Source organism: Mangifera indica, chromosome 18 (assembly GCF_011075055.1).
Source record: "Mangifera indica cultivar Alphonso chromosome 18, CATAS_Mindica_2.1, whole genome shotgun sequence".
NCBI classification, from domain to species: Eukaryota; Viridiplantae; Streptophyta; class Magnoliopsida; order Sapindales; family Anacardiaceae; genus Mangifera; species Mangifera indica.
Window position 1 is genome coordinate 1,477,287 of NC_058154.1, and position 16,911 is coordinate 1,494,197.

The 16,911-nt window shown below is 33.4% G+C and overlaps 2 protein-coding genes across 3 annotated transcripts; both read left to right on the plus strand.

Annotated features, from left to right (window-relative positions):
- The first annotated feature begins 737 nt into the window (after positions 1-737).
- On the plus strand, positions 738-3,010 carry LOC123201255. The gene is made up of 5 exons (XM_044616671.1): positions 738-1,319; positions 1,417-1,773; positions 1,862-2,189; positions 2,272-2,382; positions 2,489-3,010. Exons 1-5 carry the CDS (start codon positions 990-992, stop codon positions 2,587-2,589), a joined length of 1,227 nt encoding a protein of 408 aa, XP_044472606.1. The 5' UTR covers positions 738-989; the 3' UTR covers positions 2,590-3,010.
- A 5,462-nt stretch (positions 3,011-8,472) lies between these two features.
- LOC123202413 (peptidyl-prolyl cis-trans isomerase PASTICCINO1) lies at positions 8,473-16,564 on the plus strand. Of its 2 annotated transcripts, none has more exons than XM_044618346.1 (21): positions 8,473-8,619; positions 8,802-8,956; positions 9,033-9,117; positions 9,356-9,425; positions 9,658-9,755; positions 10,057-10,179; positions 10,458-10,490; positions 10,617-10,675; positions 10,771-10,852; positions 11,067-11,225; positions 11,924-11,981; positions 12,614-12,762; positions 12,915-13,012; positions 13,145-13,214; positions 13,896-13,955; positions 14,207-14,263; positions 14,766-14,834; positions 14,986-15,063; positions 15,314-15,415; positions 15,495-15,566; positions 16,077-16,564. In XM_044618346.1, the coding sequence occupies exons 2-21, from the start codon at positions 8,889-8,891 to the stop codon at positions 16,347-16,349; spliced, it is 1,863 nt and encodes a 620-aa protein (XP_044474281.1). In that variant the 5' UTR covers positions 8,473-8,619; positions 8,802-8,888; the 3' UTR covers positions 16,350-16,564. The 2 variants fall into 2 exon arrangements, with proteins under 2 accessions (XP_044474281.1, XP_044474283.1); XM_044618348.1 differs by having other exon boundaries at positions 8,851-8,956.
- The last annotated feature ends 347 nt before the right edge of the window (positions 16,565-16,911 follow it).

Genomic DNA, 16,911 nt, shown 5'->3' on the forward strand with positions numbered 1-16,911 from the left:
ATCAAAGCTTCCGTGGTAAATAATCAAATGACTTTTAAAATACCTAAAGTCATGCCAAATTTAATTTACGTATTTATTTGTTGTATTTATTTGTTATAATTATAATTAATACATATTATTCATCTTTATTTTATTTATTATGATTAACTATTTTTTCCAACGTGAAAAATGAGCTAAAAAGAAATTTAGAAAATATTTATGAAGATTCCTAATATATTAGCGAGTTAGTTATTCACAGCTAATACAAATTCTGGAAAGTTAAGTAATATTTATCCTTAATTAATTATTTAATTAGAGCAAAGCATAGTGTCCCTGGAGTGCCACGTGGACATCAATGATGCCCGTCTGTTACGCTCATCAACGAATGAAATAAAAGAAAGATACGGTTCAATTAGAAGTCCCCACGTCGTCGTTTTAGTTTTGTTTAGCCACTAAGTCACCACGTCCGCCTCTTCAGAAAAAGAAAATATTTATTTTTCAAAAAGTTTAAAAAATTCTGTCCTGGCCCTCTCACATGCTTGCCAAGTGCTTCTACCTTCTAATGGTCCCACTTTCCTCCATCTGATATCTTACCTGGCAGCAACTCTGCATGGCCCCACATCTGACACACTCTATCTCCACCGTCCATCTTTTACCCGCTAGAGCGTGTTTCACACTGTCATTTGATGCAAGTGGGTTTTGAATCTTGATGTTTTCCTTCGGTATTAATTCGTCTACAAATACAGAGCTTTCTCTTGTTTCTCCCCCTCTGTGGCTCTGCTTTCCGTAAACAACAATTAGAAAAATTTGCTCACTCTCTGTGACAGCTTTAAAAGGGCTTTGATTGAATACACACAGGCACACTTCTTCGTTTCGCCTCTTTTTTTGTGTTGCCTCTGGGGTCCCTTTATACAGCAAACGAGACTAGCCTGATTATTATTAAAACTCGACCTAGAGGCAGAGCCCATTACTTGACTCTTCAAATACCTTGTATCTTGAGGGCCTTAGGTATGGCGGAGAGTTTGGACGACGGTGAGTTTTGGCTTCCCCCTCAGTTCCTTACTGACGACGACATACTCATGGACATGGGTAAGAGTAACAACAAGAAAGAAGCGTTTGGCTCTGAAGCTGAAGCTACTAACAGGGGTTTGTTTCCGTTTGAGTTTTCCAGTGGTTTTGGCTCTTTTGGGCACTCGTCCTCGGATCTCAGTTCTCCTGTTGAGTCAGTGATAGGGTCAACTGAGACCGAGAGTGACGAAGAAGATTTCATCGTTGGGTTGACTCGCCAAATGGCTCACTCTACTCTTGAGGAAGATTTCGCAGGAAACTACAAATCTAAGGTGCTTGTCTTTAATAGTCTCTCTGTTTTTGAAATTTTATTCAATATTTAGATTTTCACTTGAGGGTTTTTTCTTAAAACATGGTGTTTTTTTTCAGGTTCGATATGTGTCTGGTTCGCCTCAGTCGACGCTATGCACAGTTGGGAGTGGGTGCGGCTGCAGGCAGTTCTCCAGCCGTGTTGGTCCTAACTGTCAGTCACGGGTTTCTTCGCCGCCGGGAACTTGGGATCTACTGTACGCGGCTGCAGGGGAAGTTGAAAGAATCAGAATGAACCAAGAATCATTTGGGTTGTACAATCACAACAGGGGTCTATTGGGTCCGCCCAAAAAACCATTTCCGGTCACTGTTCCCGTAAAGAACCCCGCAAACCTTCTTGATGTTGGCTTCTACAAGACTAACCACCAGCACTACCACGAACAGTCTCTTTCTCACCAGCAATTACAAGCTTCTCAGGTATGTTCAGAACAGATTCATTATTATTTATTTCCTCTCGCTTTACATCTTTGTCTCTTGTTTAATTCTTTTTGCTTCAATGTTACAGTTTCAGCATCTGAAGCAGCAACAAGCGATGAAGCAACCACAAGGTTCATCAGTTTGGGGAGGACCACAACGACAGGCCAAGGCGACAACTGGACTACATCATGTGGGTCTCAGCCGAATCAATAGTAGAAACTCGATTCGGCCACTTGGTTTGTCGCCATCTGCTTGGCCTCCCCTGCAACAAGCACATCAGCAGGAGCAACCACAACAACAAAACGGGTCCGGTATGCGGGCCGTTTTTCTCGGAGCTCCAAAAAAGGAATGTGCCGGTACAGGTGTTTTCTTACCGCGTCGTGTAAACACCCTTCCTGAGACTCGCAAGAAGCCAGGTGCCGTGAAGATTCATTCCCTAATCGGTGTCGTTTTGAGAGACACAGATTGATTGTATTTGTTTGTTTGTCTTTTTAACAGCTTGTTCGACTGTGTTGCTTCCCGCTAAAGTGGTGCAGGCGTTGAATCTGAACTTCCACGACATGGGTTCGCCGCTTCCTTCGTATTACGAAAGTTATACACCAGACGCTGGTAATATTTTGCTTGCCCCAGTCTTCATTATCTGATGTTTATGTTAATTATTGTTTATTGTAAGTTATTCATTGATTTTATTTGATTATTCATTGTCAACTTGCAGATGCTAATTTGAGGTATCGAAATGGTTATCAGAAGCGCAATCTCAGGCCGCAGCAAGGAATGAACCATGAGATCCAGTTGCCGCAGGAGTGGACCTTTTGACCCTCTTCCCCTTCTGGATCTTCTGCAAACTTGTGTTCTTCTGGGAGTTTTTTAGGGAAGGAGAAGAAAACTTTCAAGAAAAAAAGAATGATAGTTTGCTATAGGAAAAAGTATTAGAATATAGACATAGTTTCAAGGAGGGAGAAGCTAAAAAAAAAAAAATCTTGATGAAAGAAGCAGATATGAAATGGTTTTTTTGGGGATAAAATTAGGGGGAAAAATAAAATTTGTACTGTTTGCAGGCAGTTTTCTTGAAGTTTCTTGGCTCAAGTAAAAAAAAAAAACAAAAGGAAGTGATGGGTTTGGATAGAATTTTCTGTTCTAGATTTTGTAATTTGTGGCAAAAATAAAATGCTTCGGTGAAAGCCTTAAAAAATATTACCATCAGTTAATGAAAGAGCACATATTTGCCTGGATAAAATGCATTTTTGCCCGGTCCTCCCGCACAGTCTTTTCTTAAATTTGAATACAAGGGACTTTATTTTTACCCGTGATCCAGCAGCATCTGGATTTTCGGTTTCTGGGGGCATTCTCCATGACTCAATTAATACTGATGTAATGTTTAATCCGATGTGTACTTTTGCTTAGTCGGTTCGGCATTTGTGCTGTTAATTTTCCTTACTTGCGAAGGAAGCATTTGATTTTGGTCGGGATAGGTAGGGTAGGGTAGGGTGGGCCGGTATAAAGAGCTGTCGTTGATTGTGTAAAAGATATCTGCTTTTTACACGTGGCGGAGATTTTTTCAATTATATGTCATATCTGGGAAAAGTAGCGGTTTGTATTGTATTATCACATGGGTGATGCCACCCACACTAGCTGCCGGCAAACGTGGGTTCGTGGTGGTTGACCACGTTCACACTCAGGCAACGCACCACGCTTCGGTTTGGGTCCTTAATTGCGCTTTGGGAAATATCAAATATGCGTTACATGTGCGGTTTGTGTCAGTCGTGTGCTGCTTTGATTGACCCGTTCCAACTGTACTCGCCTTTTTTATTGCCCCACTACGCTTTGCTCCGGGACTGCGTGCCGTCCTCACCGCTGTTGAGTCATATACGGATTATGAAAATCAATAAATGATTTGTATTTCACAATAATTTAAAAATTAATCAATTATCTCATTAATTTAATTAGTTTAATTAAAAATTATTCTGTTTAATTTATTATCAAATTATAATTAATAAAAATATTTTCCTCTATGAATATTAAAATATATTCATTTTAAAAAATAATAATAATTCATTTGAATTTAATAAAATAATTAAAATAAAAAAATTTTCAATGTTACGATCCAAAAAAATATAATTCTACAGATTATTGTGTGTATAAAACATTTCAAGAGATATGAAATATATATATATTTAATTTTGTTTTTGAATTTAATTTTTTTTACAAACCTTTAAAAATTCATTTAATCTAATAAAAAATAATCAAATTATTTTAAAATAATTAAAAATTCAAAAAATATTCTAAATTTTGATTAAACTTGATTAAAGTTAGTTTGAACGATTCAATAAATGAACTGTTTTATATATTAATCAGACTAAATTTAGAGTCAGTTCTCAGTTCAACAGGTTGAATCGATCAATCTGGTCTGATTTTAAAATCATTGGTATTTCATGCACATGATAAGGGTTAGAGATAACAAAGGGAAAAGATAGTGAGACAAAGATAATGATCGAATACCTTAATTGCTTCCTCTAAAGAAGATTTTCTTTACTCTTGGCTTATTTTCGATAGGAAGATAATAAAAAACTCTTTACTTAGATCATCTTTTAAGGAAAGTTGTTGGACTCATTACAGTCTAATTACACTAATTTCCGCGCAAATCCTGCGGATTGCCGGCGTCTAAATTCGAACGGATCGTATTTCCTGAGCGTTAGGCATCAAGCATGTTTAACATGAAAGTATTCAAGTCTTGACTCTTGAGTCGGCGATTGAAAAGTGGGTAACTTGTCACATATTCAAATGGGGCTCAACCCTGCTGGATCACTATTAAAAATTTAAAGTAAAATTGACTGCTTGTACCCAACTTGCCAGATTTCTCTCTGGACCAGACGTTAATCAGTTTGTTCTGTTGTATACAGGATGCCAATGGCCAAGAAACGGGCTCCAAATTCAGCGGTGGTTCAACCAACTGGACCAAACGACTCGTCATTTTGGAGTCTAAAAAACAGACACCGGAATAAATTATTAAAAGTGGTCTTGTCAGCAGTCAACTTCTTATTAATTAGTGTACGGCTGTGCTTCCTAGCTTTGAACATGGCTAGTCTTATTATGTATGAATTCTTTATAGTGGGTGTTGCGTGAACGGATACTTTGGAGTAAACTAAGTCCCTAGTGAGAACGCAATTGTGCTTAATTGGTCTAATCATGATGGTAAGAATTTTAATTTAGTCAGAGGATATTTTAAGAATAAACTGTTACCTATTTTTATAATCAAATTAAATTTAAATTTCAAATTCAGTTTTAACGTGTTTAAAATAAATTTAATTAAAATAAATTTGATTTCATATCCGAGAGTCTAATATTATTTTGTTTGAGTTTTACGAATATTTAAGCTTGTAAAACTCACAAAATTTAAAAAATTTGATATGAATAAATGAAAATAATATTATTTTAAATAATATATATCAAATCAATATCGTTTTAGTATTGAATCAAACTCAAAATTCGATTTGAGATCAACGTTGAACTGAACTCAAATTTGACTCCTCTCAAATAAGCTAAGATCAAACATTTTTGAAACAATCTCAAATTTCGCTCTATTGAAATAAATTGAATTCAAACTTGATTCGATTTGAATTTAATCTAATTATTAATTTATTTTAATATGATGATTGTAAAATTGGCCAATATCGATAAGATTTTATCTACTTAATATGATCAATTTAATTTCGGAAAAACCATCTGTCTCCGTGTTTGGGGAAAAAGTTCATCATTTAATGCAAACTGTTAACTGGGCTGCCTTCAACTGGTGCTGTGAACATTTTAGGTTCTACGGTTTTTACTTGGAGCAATACTATGTGTATCTATTTTGAGTATACAAATATATACACACTCATATATGTCATCATATGATTGGTTATTGTTTTATTCTTAATTCAAAATCATCCAATCACATGATGACATATATAAATGTGTACATATTTATATACCCAAAATAGATACACATAGTTTTATTGTTTTACTTGTACAAACATTACACCATTAAATTATTGGTTCCTTAATTGAAACATTTTAGTGAAAAGGATATGCACTCCACCTGTTGATTTTTAGTATGTAGAATTTTGGTCTCCCAAGTTAGAGTCATTTTCACCACCCAAAGTTTTGTTAAATCACACTGCCACCCATTAAATTTCAGATCTACATTTTTCATCCACAACTTAACTCCCCATACGACAAAAGACTATGATGTAGCATTGAAAATGTGAACAATTATATTATCTTTTTGTTTTTTGAAGATACTATATCACCTTTGACAAGTAACAATAGTAGCATGTAATTTGGTCGGATTTGATAATCAACATCACACCAACAATATTGGATTTGGCTAGATTGCACTAGAATATGAGCAATTCAATGATTTTGAATAGGGTTAGATTCGAATTAAATCAAGTCTAAATAGGGGGCTCAACTTGGCTTGCATCATGGATTGAGAGTTCGTGTTCAGTTCTAGTACACAAGTCAAACTTGACTCAAATTTACTAAATTCGTTCACTCTAATTTGGTTCCTTTGTGACTTCTATGACGTTGTTAAAAATTTTTTAAATATTTTTAAGTTCAAGCTCGTATACGTCAAGTTTGGGTTTGGACTTGTGATCAGTTTTTAATAATTTAGGTTTGGACTTAGTTCGTATATGTCAAGCTTGGATTTGGATTCGTTCGAGCAAAACTTATATTGAGTTTGAACAAACTCGCTTCGAATTCAACTCTAATTTCAAGCAACAATTTTCATTTTTTAAAAAGTTTTAGGAAGGGAAATACAAGTTTTTTTCTAACATAATTATATTTTAGATGAAACAATTTGTAGTTTAAAATTTTAATGGGCCGCACAGTAATTTCTCCAATCTTTGGGTAGAGGAGGAATTTACTCTCTGGAGTTATTATATGGTTTAGGCATAACAGGACGCATGTTGTTTCTTAAAATATAAAACCTATGACCTTTAAATAGTTTAAACTTATTGATGATTTTAGAAATATATTATATTAAATATTAGACGCTGAATATGGGAACTAGAAGAATTTGTATTATATTATAATTATTAAATCTCCCTATCAATTTCTGACCTGTTCGACTTCAGGTAGTTGTTGGTTTTTTTTTCTTTCTTAAGAAAAAAAATTAAAAAAACAATCAGACGAATGGTTCATCAAATACCAAACTGTTAATTTCAAATGATTCAGTCTAAGTTTGGTAGTTATGGTTCGTTATGGTAAGTTGGTAATTAGACCGAATCATTTGAAATTACCGATTTGATTTGGGTTGGATTTTTAAAGATTTACGGTTTGAACAATTTTTGAATAAAACCCAAAACCAAAAACCTCTTTTCGCAAACCAACTCTTTAAGGTTCTTCTTAAATGTGGCAACTCTATCATTATTATCCATGCATCTATCTCCTTGGTCCTTTTTTGGTGGTTGCGTGTATTCTTTAATTACCAAAATTGAAAGATTGCTACAAAAATAGATTGCCTTGAAGATGAATGAATTTATAAATTAATATTGTGTTTTAGTAAATTAATATATATAAATAATTATTTTATTTGATTGGTAGTAATAAAATAATATTTAGATTTTATTTTACTTAAATGTTCTTAATATATTCAACTAAATTTATTAAAGGTAAAATTGTAGTCAAATTATTTGTAAGGGGCTTTTGGTTCAAATAATCAAATATTAATTTAATAATATTTCTTTTATTAAATACATTACTTTATTTGATTTATTATATAATAAAAAATTTTGATAATATTTTATTACTAATTGTGATATGATCACAAATATAATGAATAATTTGATTACTAGTTTACCATATCTATTTTATATATTAAAAAATTACTAAAGTAATTTTAATTTTATTATAATTATATCTTTATTTACTAATAACATTAAAGGATTTTGGAGCAAAATAATCTTTTTATATAGGGATGACAACGAGGAGGGGCAGAAAGGGATTTCAATCCCAATCCTTATACCCATAGAGAATATCAGTCCTTGTCAATGACTTGTTTTCATTATAGGGATGAAAAAGATTTTCCGTCTTCTACCTATGAAGAAAAATCCTCTTCCTATACCCTTATCTATAAGAAAAAATCTCTTTCTCGTATCGTTTAAACACAACATAAATATATTAAATAACAAAATTAACTAAACTAAAAATCAATATACTATTTCAAATATTAAAAATATCATATATTAATCAATTTAATATGCATAACAAAAATATAAATAAATTTGAAAACATAAATAATTCAAAATTATAAGAATATGTTAGTATTTAAAAAAAATATTATAAAAGGGCAGGAAGAGGATACATGTATCCTTGTTTTTAGCCCATTTTTTATTATTAAGATTTTTTTTGTCCTTATTTTTATGGGAAAATTTTCTCTCCATTAGGAGCAGAGAATGTTAGAGATTTTAAATTCGAATCGAAATTACTATCTCTATTCTTATGTCTACAAATTATGATTTTTATTAATAAAAGTGGACTATGGAAGATAAATTTTCAATCTAAAGGGTTTGAATCTTTTCATCAAAGTCTCGATAGGAAATGGAATAATTGAAAAATCACTTAATCAATCTGATTGAAGACATACAATACAATGGAAGCCGCCACACCCAAGCAGGCCTGCCGGCTTAAGCTTACTGTATTATAATTTATATCCGATCAACGGCCCAAATAATTCAAGAAAATTTTAGCTCACATCAACGGTTGTAAACCATTTTAAAAGATTAGCGGTCTGATCTGATTCTCTAGGAAGTCAACTATTTTGACTCAATCAGTCGCGATTCGTCTTCAACCTCCGAATTTCAGGTAATTATCATGTCTTCTTGGCAAGAGTTTCATTTCTTAGGTTGTTTAGCTAACAAGAACGAACCTAACTACTAAAATTTGAAACAAATTATAGACCCGTTTAAAAACAGTATCTGAAGGAGTGATCTTTAATTCATTTCAGTATATTTTTTAACTCTAAATAGGGTTTTCATTTTTTTCAGCTCAAGCCTCAGTAGTATTAAATTTGTGTAATTACTAATTCGCTTTCAGTTGACTCTGAACTGTCCATCGATTTGAGATAACCGAAGATGTCATTAGACGATGACACCGACGTATCACAAAAGAAGAAGAAAGCCCCTTCTGAGGACGAGAAAAGGTATTTTCTTTATAATTCTGTGAAATTTTTGTTGATTATTGAGATTATAGTAATTAATGTGATTCTTAATAAATAGGAGAAAGAAAATTGTGCCCGGGAGTTTGATGAAAGCTGTGATGAGGCCTGGTGGAGGTGATTCAACACCGTCTGAGGGTGATCAGGTCCTTCTGATTTTTTTTCTTAATAATGGTTTCTTTTTGATAAATTATAGCTCACATTCTTAGTTCTTTGCTCATAGGGCATCGTAATTGGTTGAATGCAAGGAAATGAATTCATTGAGATATGGCAATTGATTGTCATTCTTGTTATTGGAATAGTGGTTTACTCTCTTTGACTTTGTTGTATAATATTTACATGAAGAATTAATACCGAGTCTTATTTATGGGGCATAATTTACAGGTTATATATCATTGCACAGTTCGAACTCTAGATGGAGTAATTGTTGAGTCAACCAGATCAGAATATGGAGGTGAACACTATGGAATCTCTATTTTGCACTTCTACTTAAAGTTAGTTCTTGCTTTTATCTTGCTATATAGGTACTAAAAATATTTGAGGAAATTCTATAATTTAAGGTGTGGTGAGATGATAGTGGAAATGCCGAATCTGAAAAGGAGGCCTAAAAGCGGAAAATTTCTGTGCAACATTTTGTTTTGCTATATGGATAACTGGGTTTAATAAACGGTTGTATTTCATGACAGGCAAAGGTATCCCTAGAAGACTTGTCTTGGGCAACAGCAAGATGATACTGGGGTTGCTTGAAGGAATTCCCACAATGTTGAAGGGTGAAGTGTCGATGGTATTGTATTTTACTTTCTAAAATTTGCATTGTGTTTCTGTGCATTTGTTCAACAAGTGGGAAAAGACAAAAAAAATCAAGGAGAGGTATATTAAGTACACAAGACTCTAAATTTGCAATAACTAATTACTGTATCTTTAGTTTTCAGTTATATTTTTTAATGAGGCACTTTATGTCAGTAAAATTATATTTCAGAAAAAAGGGGACCTTTCCAGATAAACCTATTAATAGGGGTAGAATAATTATAAATAAATTTTGTGCATTATCTAAATGTAAGACCTTTTTGTTATGTTTTTTTCAGTTTAAGATGAAATCTGAAATGCACTATGGTGAGGATGATTGTCCTGTGGCAGTTCCAGATAGCTTCCCAAAGGATGAAGAACTTCATTTCGAGGTTGAGATGATAGATTTTGCTAAAGCCAAGGCAAGAAAGTTTGAATTATAATATTTTTTATCAATATAACAACATGACATATTTGAGCCATATGGTCATTGCCATTTTACTGTTCCTTGGAACTTATTGAATATCTTTGTGTACAATGGCATTTGTTTGGGGATGTGGAATACTGTATTATTATATTGATGTTTGCTTGAAAAAGTTTAGGGTTAAAATGAAAGGATTGGCATTAGGTGTCATTAGCTAAGATTCAATTTTAAGTTCCCTTTTATTTTGATGCTGAATATTACTTGTATTGATTTCAGGTTGTAGCCGATGATTTGGGAGTCATAAAGAAGGTACAACATTTAAGTTGCATAATATTCCGGATGCTGGCAGCTGCCTCAGAATTGTGCAGCAATTTTCTGTCCGTTTATTATTTAAAAACAGTTCCCAGTTTGATTTAATTTAATTTATTTGAATAGGTAATAAATGAAGGGCAGGGATGGGAGTCACCAAGGGAGCCTTATGAAGTAAAAGCTTGGTAGAAACTTATTCTTGGTCATCTGTACCACTCCTTTTGCATTTGTATGGCGACTGTGAGAAGTTTCCTTAAGATACACAGTGTTTATTTTTCAGGATTTCTGCAAAGACAGGCAATGGGAAATTGATTTTCTCTCACACAGAAGAACCATATTTCTTTACTTTTGGAAAATCAGAGGTTGGTTAGCATTTCTCATCCATAATTATGTTTGCTCACCACAAGTTACTATTTCAAGTAAATAAATTTTGAAACCCAGTATTTTTCTATCATACTTTTGAGCTTTAAAGCCTATTCAGTGTTAAAATTTGCACTTGATGGTAACATATTTGCAGCTGGTTTTAATGTAAGCATGACAAATTGCTGCTTAATATGCTGAGTTATATGAATTTAGGTCCCTAGAGGCCTTGAGATGGGAATAGGAACAATGACACGCAAAGAGAAGGCAGTCATATATGTTACAAGTCAGTATCTAACTCAATCTCCCCTCCTGCCTGTGATAGATGGTTATGAGGAAATTCATTTTGAAGTGGAGATTGTCCATATTATTCAGGTATGTGGACGTGTTAGAAGTAATGGTTTTCTACTTTCTATTTCGCTGCCAACTTTGATACTGTTACAAATTATAATACTTGCATAAATGTGTCGATTTAAATCATGACTTTAAACGGTGGACTTAAATATACTTGGAAAATCCTAATTTTTATGCCTATATTATGCTTACTTTCTGGTTAAACTCATAATGCATTTCTTTCAACTGTCTTCCCCTTTTCTGTTTTCCCTTCCTTAATTCTCCATCCTATTCATTGAATATTGTTAACTCTAATCCAGTCTTGTTAAGTTCACAGCTAGACATTATTGTTTGCACTAATTTGTAAAGCTGGTTGGTTGTTGACTAGGTGCTTGTTGTTATGTCTTATATGGCCAAGCTCCCAAACCAACGTTAATAGATTTAATGATGCATACAAGTTAATTAGGTGACTGTAATGCTGAATGAACACGAACTACACTTTTGCCATATTTGTTGGAGAGATAGATAAATTGTCTGCAATACCAGCAGCTCTCACACCTTTATAAAAGAGAAAACTGATAATCAAGATAGCTTTATATTCCACGAGTAATCAAGAGTGATATCAGTTTATTCACACAATGCATTTGTCAGCAAATTACTTACTTTTTATTAACTGTGTATTGTATTAATTGCTATATTTTGTGAGACTTTGGTGTAACTCTTAAGTTTTGAATTGATAGGTACGAGACATGCTTGGTGATGGACGTCTAATAAAACGTCGACTTCGTGATGGAAAAGGTGTGTTCCATTATTTTCTGTACTTTTCAGTTGAAAGTGGGATATGTTCTATTTACCTGTCCAGTTTAAATGTATGCATTTAGGTTGTATGTATAGGTGACGTACCATTTGGTCATATCATTTTGATGCTTGAATTCTGTGATGGTTTGAGGTTTTAGTGTAGAGCAAGTCATACTGTTTATATATTCTTTTTTCTTGCCATGTCTGTTCTCTATACAATTGTATGAGTATGCTGTTGTGATGATGCTCATATTCTGAATGACTATTATGCTTTCATATTCATTAGGTATGATAATCTAATTGAAGTTTGAAACAAACTGAATGGAATAGTTCAATCATATATTTAATTAGGGTAAGCTGAATGTATACAATATTCCATAATAAAATAGAAAGAGAATATACAAAGAAAGCAATAACAAAATCTACCTTCTCTTTAAATCAACTCCTAAAAGTACTCTCATCAACTACTCCTTATATATACAGCCAATAAATGATTCCAATTTAAATCAATAAGATCTAAAACATAAACAAATATTAGAGAGTCAACTATTTATTCTAACACTAATATATGTATATCTTTATTGTTACCTCAAGGCATCACGATTTTCTCTTTTTTTCTTTTTAAATATTAGGTGAATTTCCAATGGATTGTCCACTTCATGACAGTTTACTTCGTGTCCATTACAAGGGCATGCTTCTTAATGAAGAAAAGAGGGTCTTCTATGACACCCGAGTTGATAATGATGGTCAGCCTTTGGAGTTCAGCTCTGGGGAGGGCCGTGTAAGTTGACCTTTTTAAAGGGGAAGTCTACAATTAACTTATTTTTGAAAATATGTGAATTTTTTAAGGATGTGTCAGTCTGCAGAGAAGAAATTTTGCTAGTCATAGTGACGTTTATTTACTAAGTTATTCTAATGCTGTTTGTGTCATAGGTGCCTGAGGGATTTGAAATGTGTGTACGCTTGATGCTGCCTGGAGAGTTAGCCCTTGTCACATGCCCTCCTGATTATGCTTATGACAAATTCCCAAGGTCATAATTTCAAATATGGTTTTGCCTTTATATATTGGTACTAGTAATTGCTTGATTTTAATGATTACTATCTCCCCTTTGTTCTTATTCCTCAAAGCTTCTTGCTGTTTTTGTTTCTGTCCATTTGATTAGACCAAAAAATGTTCCTGAAGGTGCTCATATTCAGTGGGAGATTGAACTTCTTGGATTTGAGATGCCAAAGGTAATAAGCTGTTATCTTTCAAGAAATTTTCAGCAATGTTCTGGTTTTAGAGGCTCCTATGATGGACCTTGTCATAGTTGTGGGATATCAATGATAGATTTGTCTGTAATGAATTTTTTTATAATCTAATTTAATTTATAAATGACTTGGGTGGATGTGAGCTGATGGTCTGGTAGATGTCTTCTGCAAGTTTAGGATTGCAAGGGCTATGGCTGGTTTATTAAACCTAATCTAAATATGATTTTATGCTTTAACTCTTGAGCATCATTTTATATGTTTCATTTTTATAGTTGGTGAAATCACCTTTTTTAGACATATTATATTAATATTATATTGCATTAATATTGTGTGTGGCAATTCTTATTTTGATGATAAAGATGCATGGAAAGTTGTTTTTGTGTCAATTGTTTTGTCGGCAGGTTAGTATAAGAATGACTGCAACAACTCTTAGTAATTAGGACTTGCCTTGATTGAACTATGGTGACTTAGAGGATGGTCATTTGCTTTTTTGGTAAAGCATTAGATGTTTACATTCTGACTTTGATTTATTATCTCTATTGGCCATCATTTGTCAATTGTAAGATTTCCTTGCTTTTAAATTTATTCAGGGGCTCTGCTAGTGTTGATTTTATTGAACTAAACCATGTTTTTATGTGATTTATTTACTGATGTCATTGTCAGGACTGGACTGGTATGACCTTTGAAAATATAATGGATGAAGCAGAGAAGATTAGAGTCACGGTAATGCATTGTAGGATCATTTACAGTTCTGTTGATTTAGCCTCCACAATGTTCTTTTCTTGCTTGAAATATATCTGTGTATGTGTATTTGTCAGTTCTGATTATGGCAAAGACTTTTCATGATGTAAAATCGTTCATTTGTCTTTACTTTATGTTGATAGATCCAGTTATATGTGCGAAGGCTAGGGGTACATGAATTTTGATAATGTGAGCTAGAAACCTTGATATTATCATTTTCATTTTATCTTCAGGGTAACAGGCTCTTTAAAGAAGGGAAGTTTGAACTTGCAAAGGCAAAGTATGAGAAGGTAATTTTCTTATTTGTAACAACACCTTATTGCTTTGTCTGGTTTATTGAGTGTTGACTGTTTTGCCCACCGTATTAGCCCACATCATTGTAAGAGTTTGCAGTTGAGAGATCTCAACAAATTTGATTGGTTGAAGCCATTGGCTGCTCTTGTGGTGAAAAACCATCATTACATTTTAGTTTCCGTTGTGTTTGTAAAGCTAGCAATCCTGTTGTTCAGTTGGCTGGAGTTATTCGACTAGAAGTGTATTGGCTATTTGACTTATGTGATTATAATAGACTATGCTTTTAGGTTCTGTATGTACAGGCATCTTAGTGTTGTCAAATCTGCTCTTTTTTTGATATTATAACCAGTTCAAGATTTGTGAATTACTTTCCTCTATGATTTCTTACTATATTTCAGTGGAATCAGAAAAAAGTAGTTTCTAATCTAATATAAGGGAAATACATCTCTTGTGCCTTTTTAAGTTTTCATCCAATGCCATATGGTGACTGCTACACAGGTGCTTCGGGAGTTTAATCATGTTCATCCACAAGACGATGAAGAAGGGAAGGTGTTTGTAAATGCAAGAGTAAGTTGTTTTTGTTTTTGACCTTACCTGCATTTTCTTGGTATCTTAGTTATAGAGTCTTTTACTTATCTTCACTTAGTCGATCTGTCTAAGCTCTGATATTATTTTTTTGAATCTTAATTGATTTCTTTCCCCGTTTGGATGTATGAAGAATTTATTACACCTGAATGTAGCTGCGTGCTTCCTTAAAATGGGAGAATGCAGAAAGTCCATCGAGGCATGCAATAAGGTATGTGTTGGACTCACAAGTTGCTTCACTCTTGCCATCCTCCTCAATCCCAATATAGCAGTTACTATATCCATAAGTTTCATTTTCTATTGACTGAGATTAACTGCAGCTAATCAGGTCTTGCGCATAGAAAGTTTTTTCTCAAAACACCAATAATATCTTTAAGTTTCTTTAAGGGTTTGGGTAATTGATCTCACTATGTGAAGCTTTTGTTTGGATCTTAATGTGTACTCCTCTTGGAATCATGCAGGTTTTAGATGCGAATCCTGCTCATGTGAAGGCTCTATATCGCCGTGGAATGGCCTACATGGCCGTTGGAGATTTTGAAGAAGCTAAGAGTGATTTTGAAATGGTAATGCTTATGGTCTTGTGCTTTTCAGATCACTTGATTTCCAACATCAGTTTCTGAAATTCCAACTGGTTGTTGTTAGATGATAAAAGTTGACAAGTCATCTGAACCGGATGCAACCGCAGCTCTTTCAAAACTAAAGAAGACAAAGCAGGTGTGTACCACAATTCTTTTTTTTTAAGGTTTTCCAGCTGGATATGGACAGAATTCATTTTTTATATATTCTGAGCGGGGATAACAATACTTAGGTATTGAGCTATCACATTTTTTAATGAAATGATTGAACTAAGTTTTTTTTTCAAAATAATCAAACTTTTAAATTTTCTTATATAAGGGATTAAACTTTGAGATTTTCTTGTATAAGGACCAAATGTTTTATATTTCATATTGAAGGTACTGAATTAATTATTTTATTATCGAAATCAAACAAAACAACAATTTTAATTGTGTTTGTTTTTGGTTTTTTCAATAATAAAATCTGAAAGTTTGCTCATTTCATTAGGAAAATCTGAAAACTTGATCCTGTTAATAGGAAAATATGAAAGTTTTGTCCCCTTGATAGAAAACAGAAACAAAGTTTGGTTTTTTTCATAGAAAAAAAGTGATAGTTCGGAACCTCCAAACTTCCTTATCCTGTTCTGTGTGCCCACCATTTCATAAGCAGGAACTCGAGAGGAAGGCTAAGAAACAATTCAAAGGACTGTTTGACAAGAAGCCAGGGGAAATTGCTGAAGCTGGAACCGAGAATAATGTTGAAGATGAAGCTGCTGGAGAAAATGAGAAAGATGACAGTAAGGAGGGTTCAGATAGCGACGAGACACAGGCATTTCTTGAACCCACTGCTGAAGCACCTCGAATGGGCTGGCTCTACCGATTGTGGCCAACCGGTGGAAGAGTGTTTTCGGCTCTTGGACTTCAACGATGTACCATACTGTGACATGAAATACCAGATCTAAGGGTGATGATGATGACTGGTAAGCATCTTAAATCGTTAATGGGGATTTTGCATTCGGGGTTTTACTAATTTTAGCCCTACTCATATAGAGGTGATTTTGCCCAATTATATGGGGATTCTAGAACAGCATGGTGAGAAAAAACTGTCACCAAGAAATGAAGGAAATAAAGGATAAATATTAATTCTAACAGTGATAATAATTGTTTCTACAGTCGCTCTTAATTTAATTTTTCTTTTATTTTTAAAGAAATTAAGAGATTGTATAGATGGTAAAAATGTATCCAAATATGAGGAATATACCACCCCAAACATTTATCATAGAGGATACAATAAAACAAAATGAGATGTAGGTTCTACAAAATAAAAAAAATTAATTGAGTAATTGTCAGATGGTTCGAAGCTATGATGAAATCGCATACCCCAGGTTTCTAAGTGATAATCATAATTTATTTAAATAAGTAGTATTATATGTATAAATAATATATATAAAGTTATATATAAATAATAATATGTTATCGTATAATTGAATAATTTTAAATTAAAA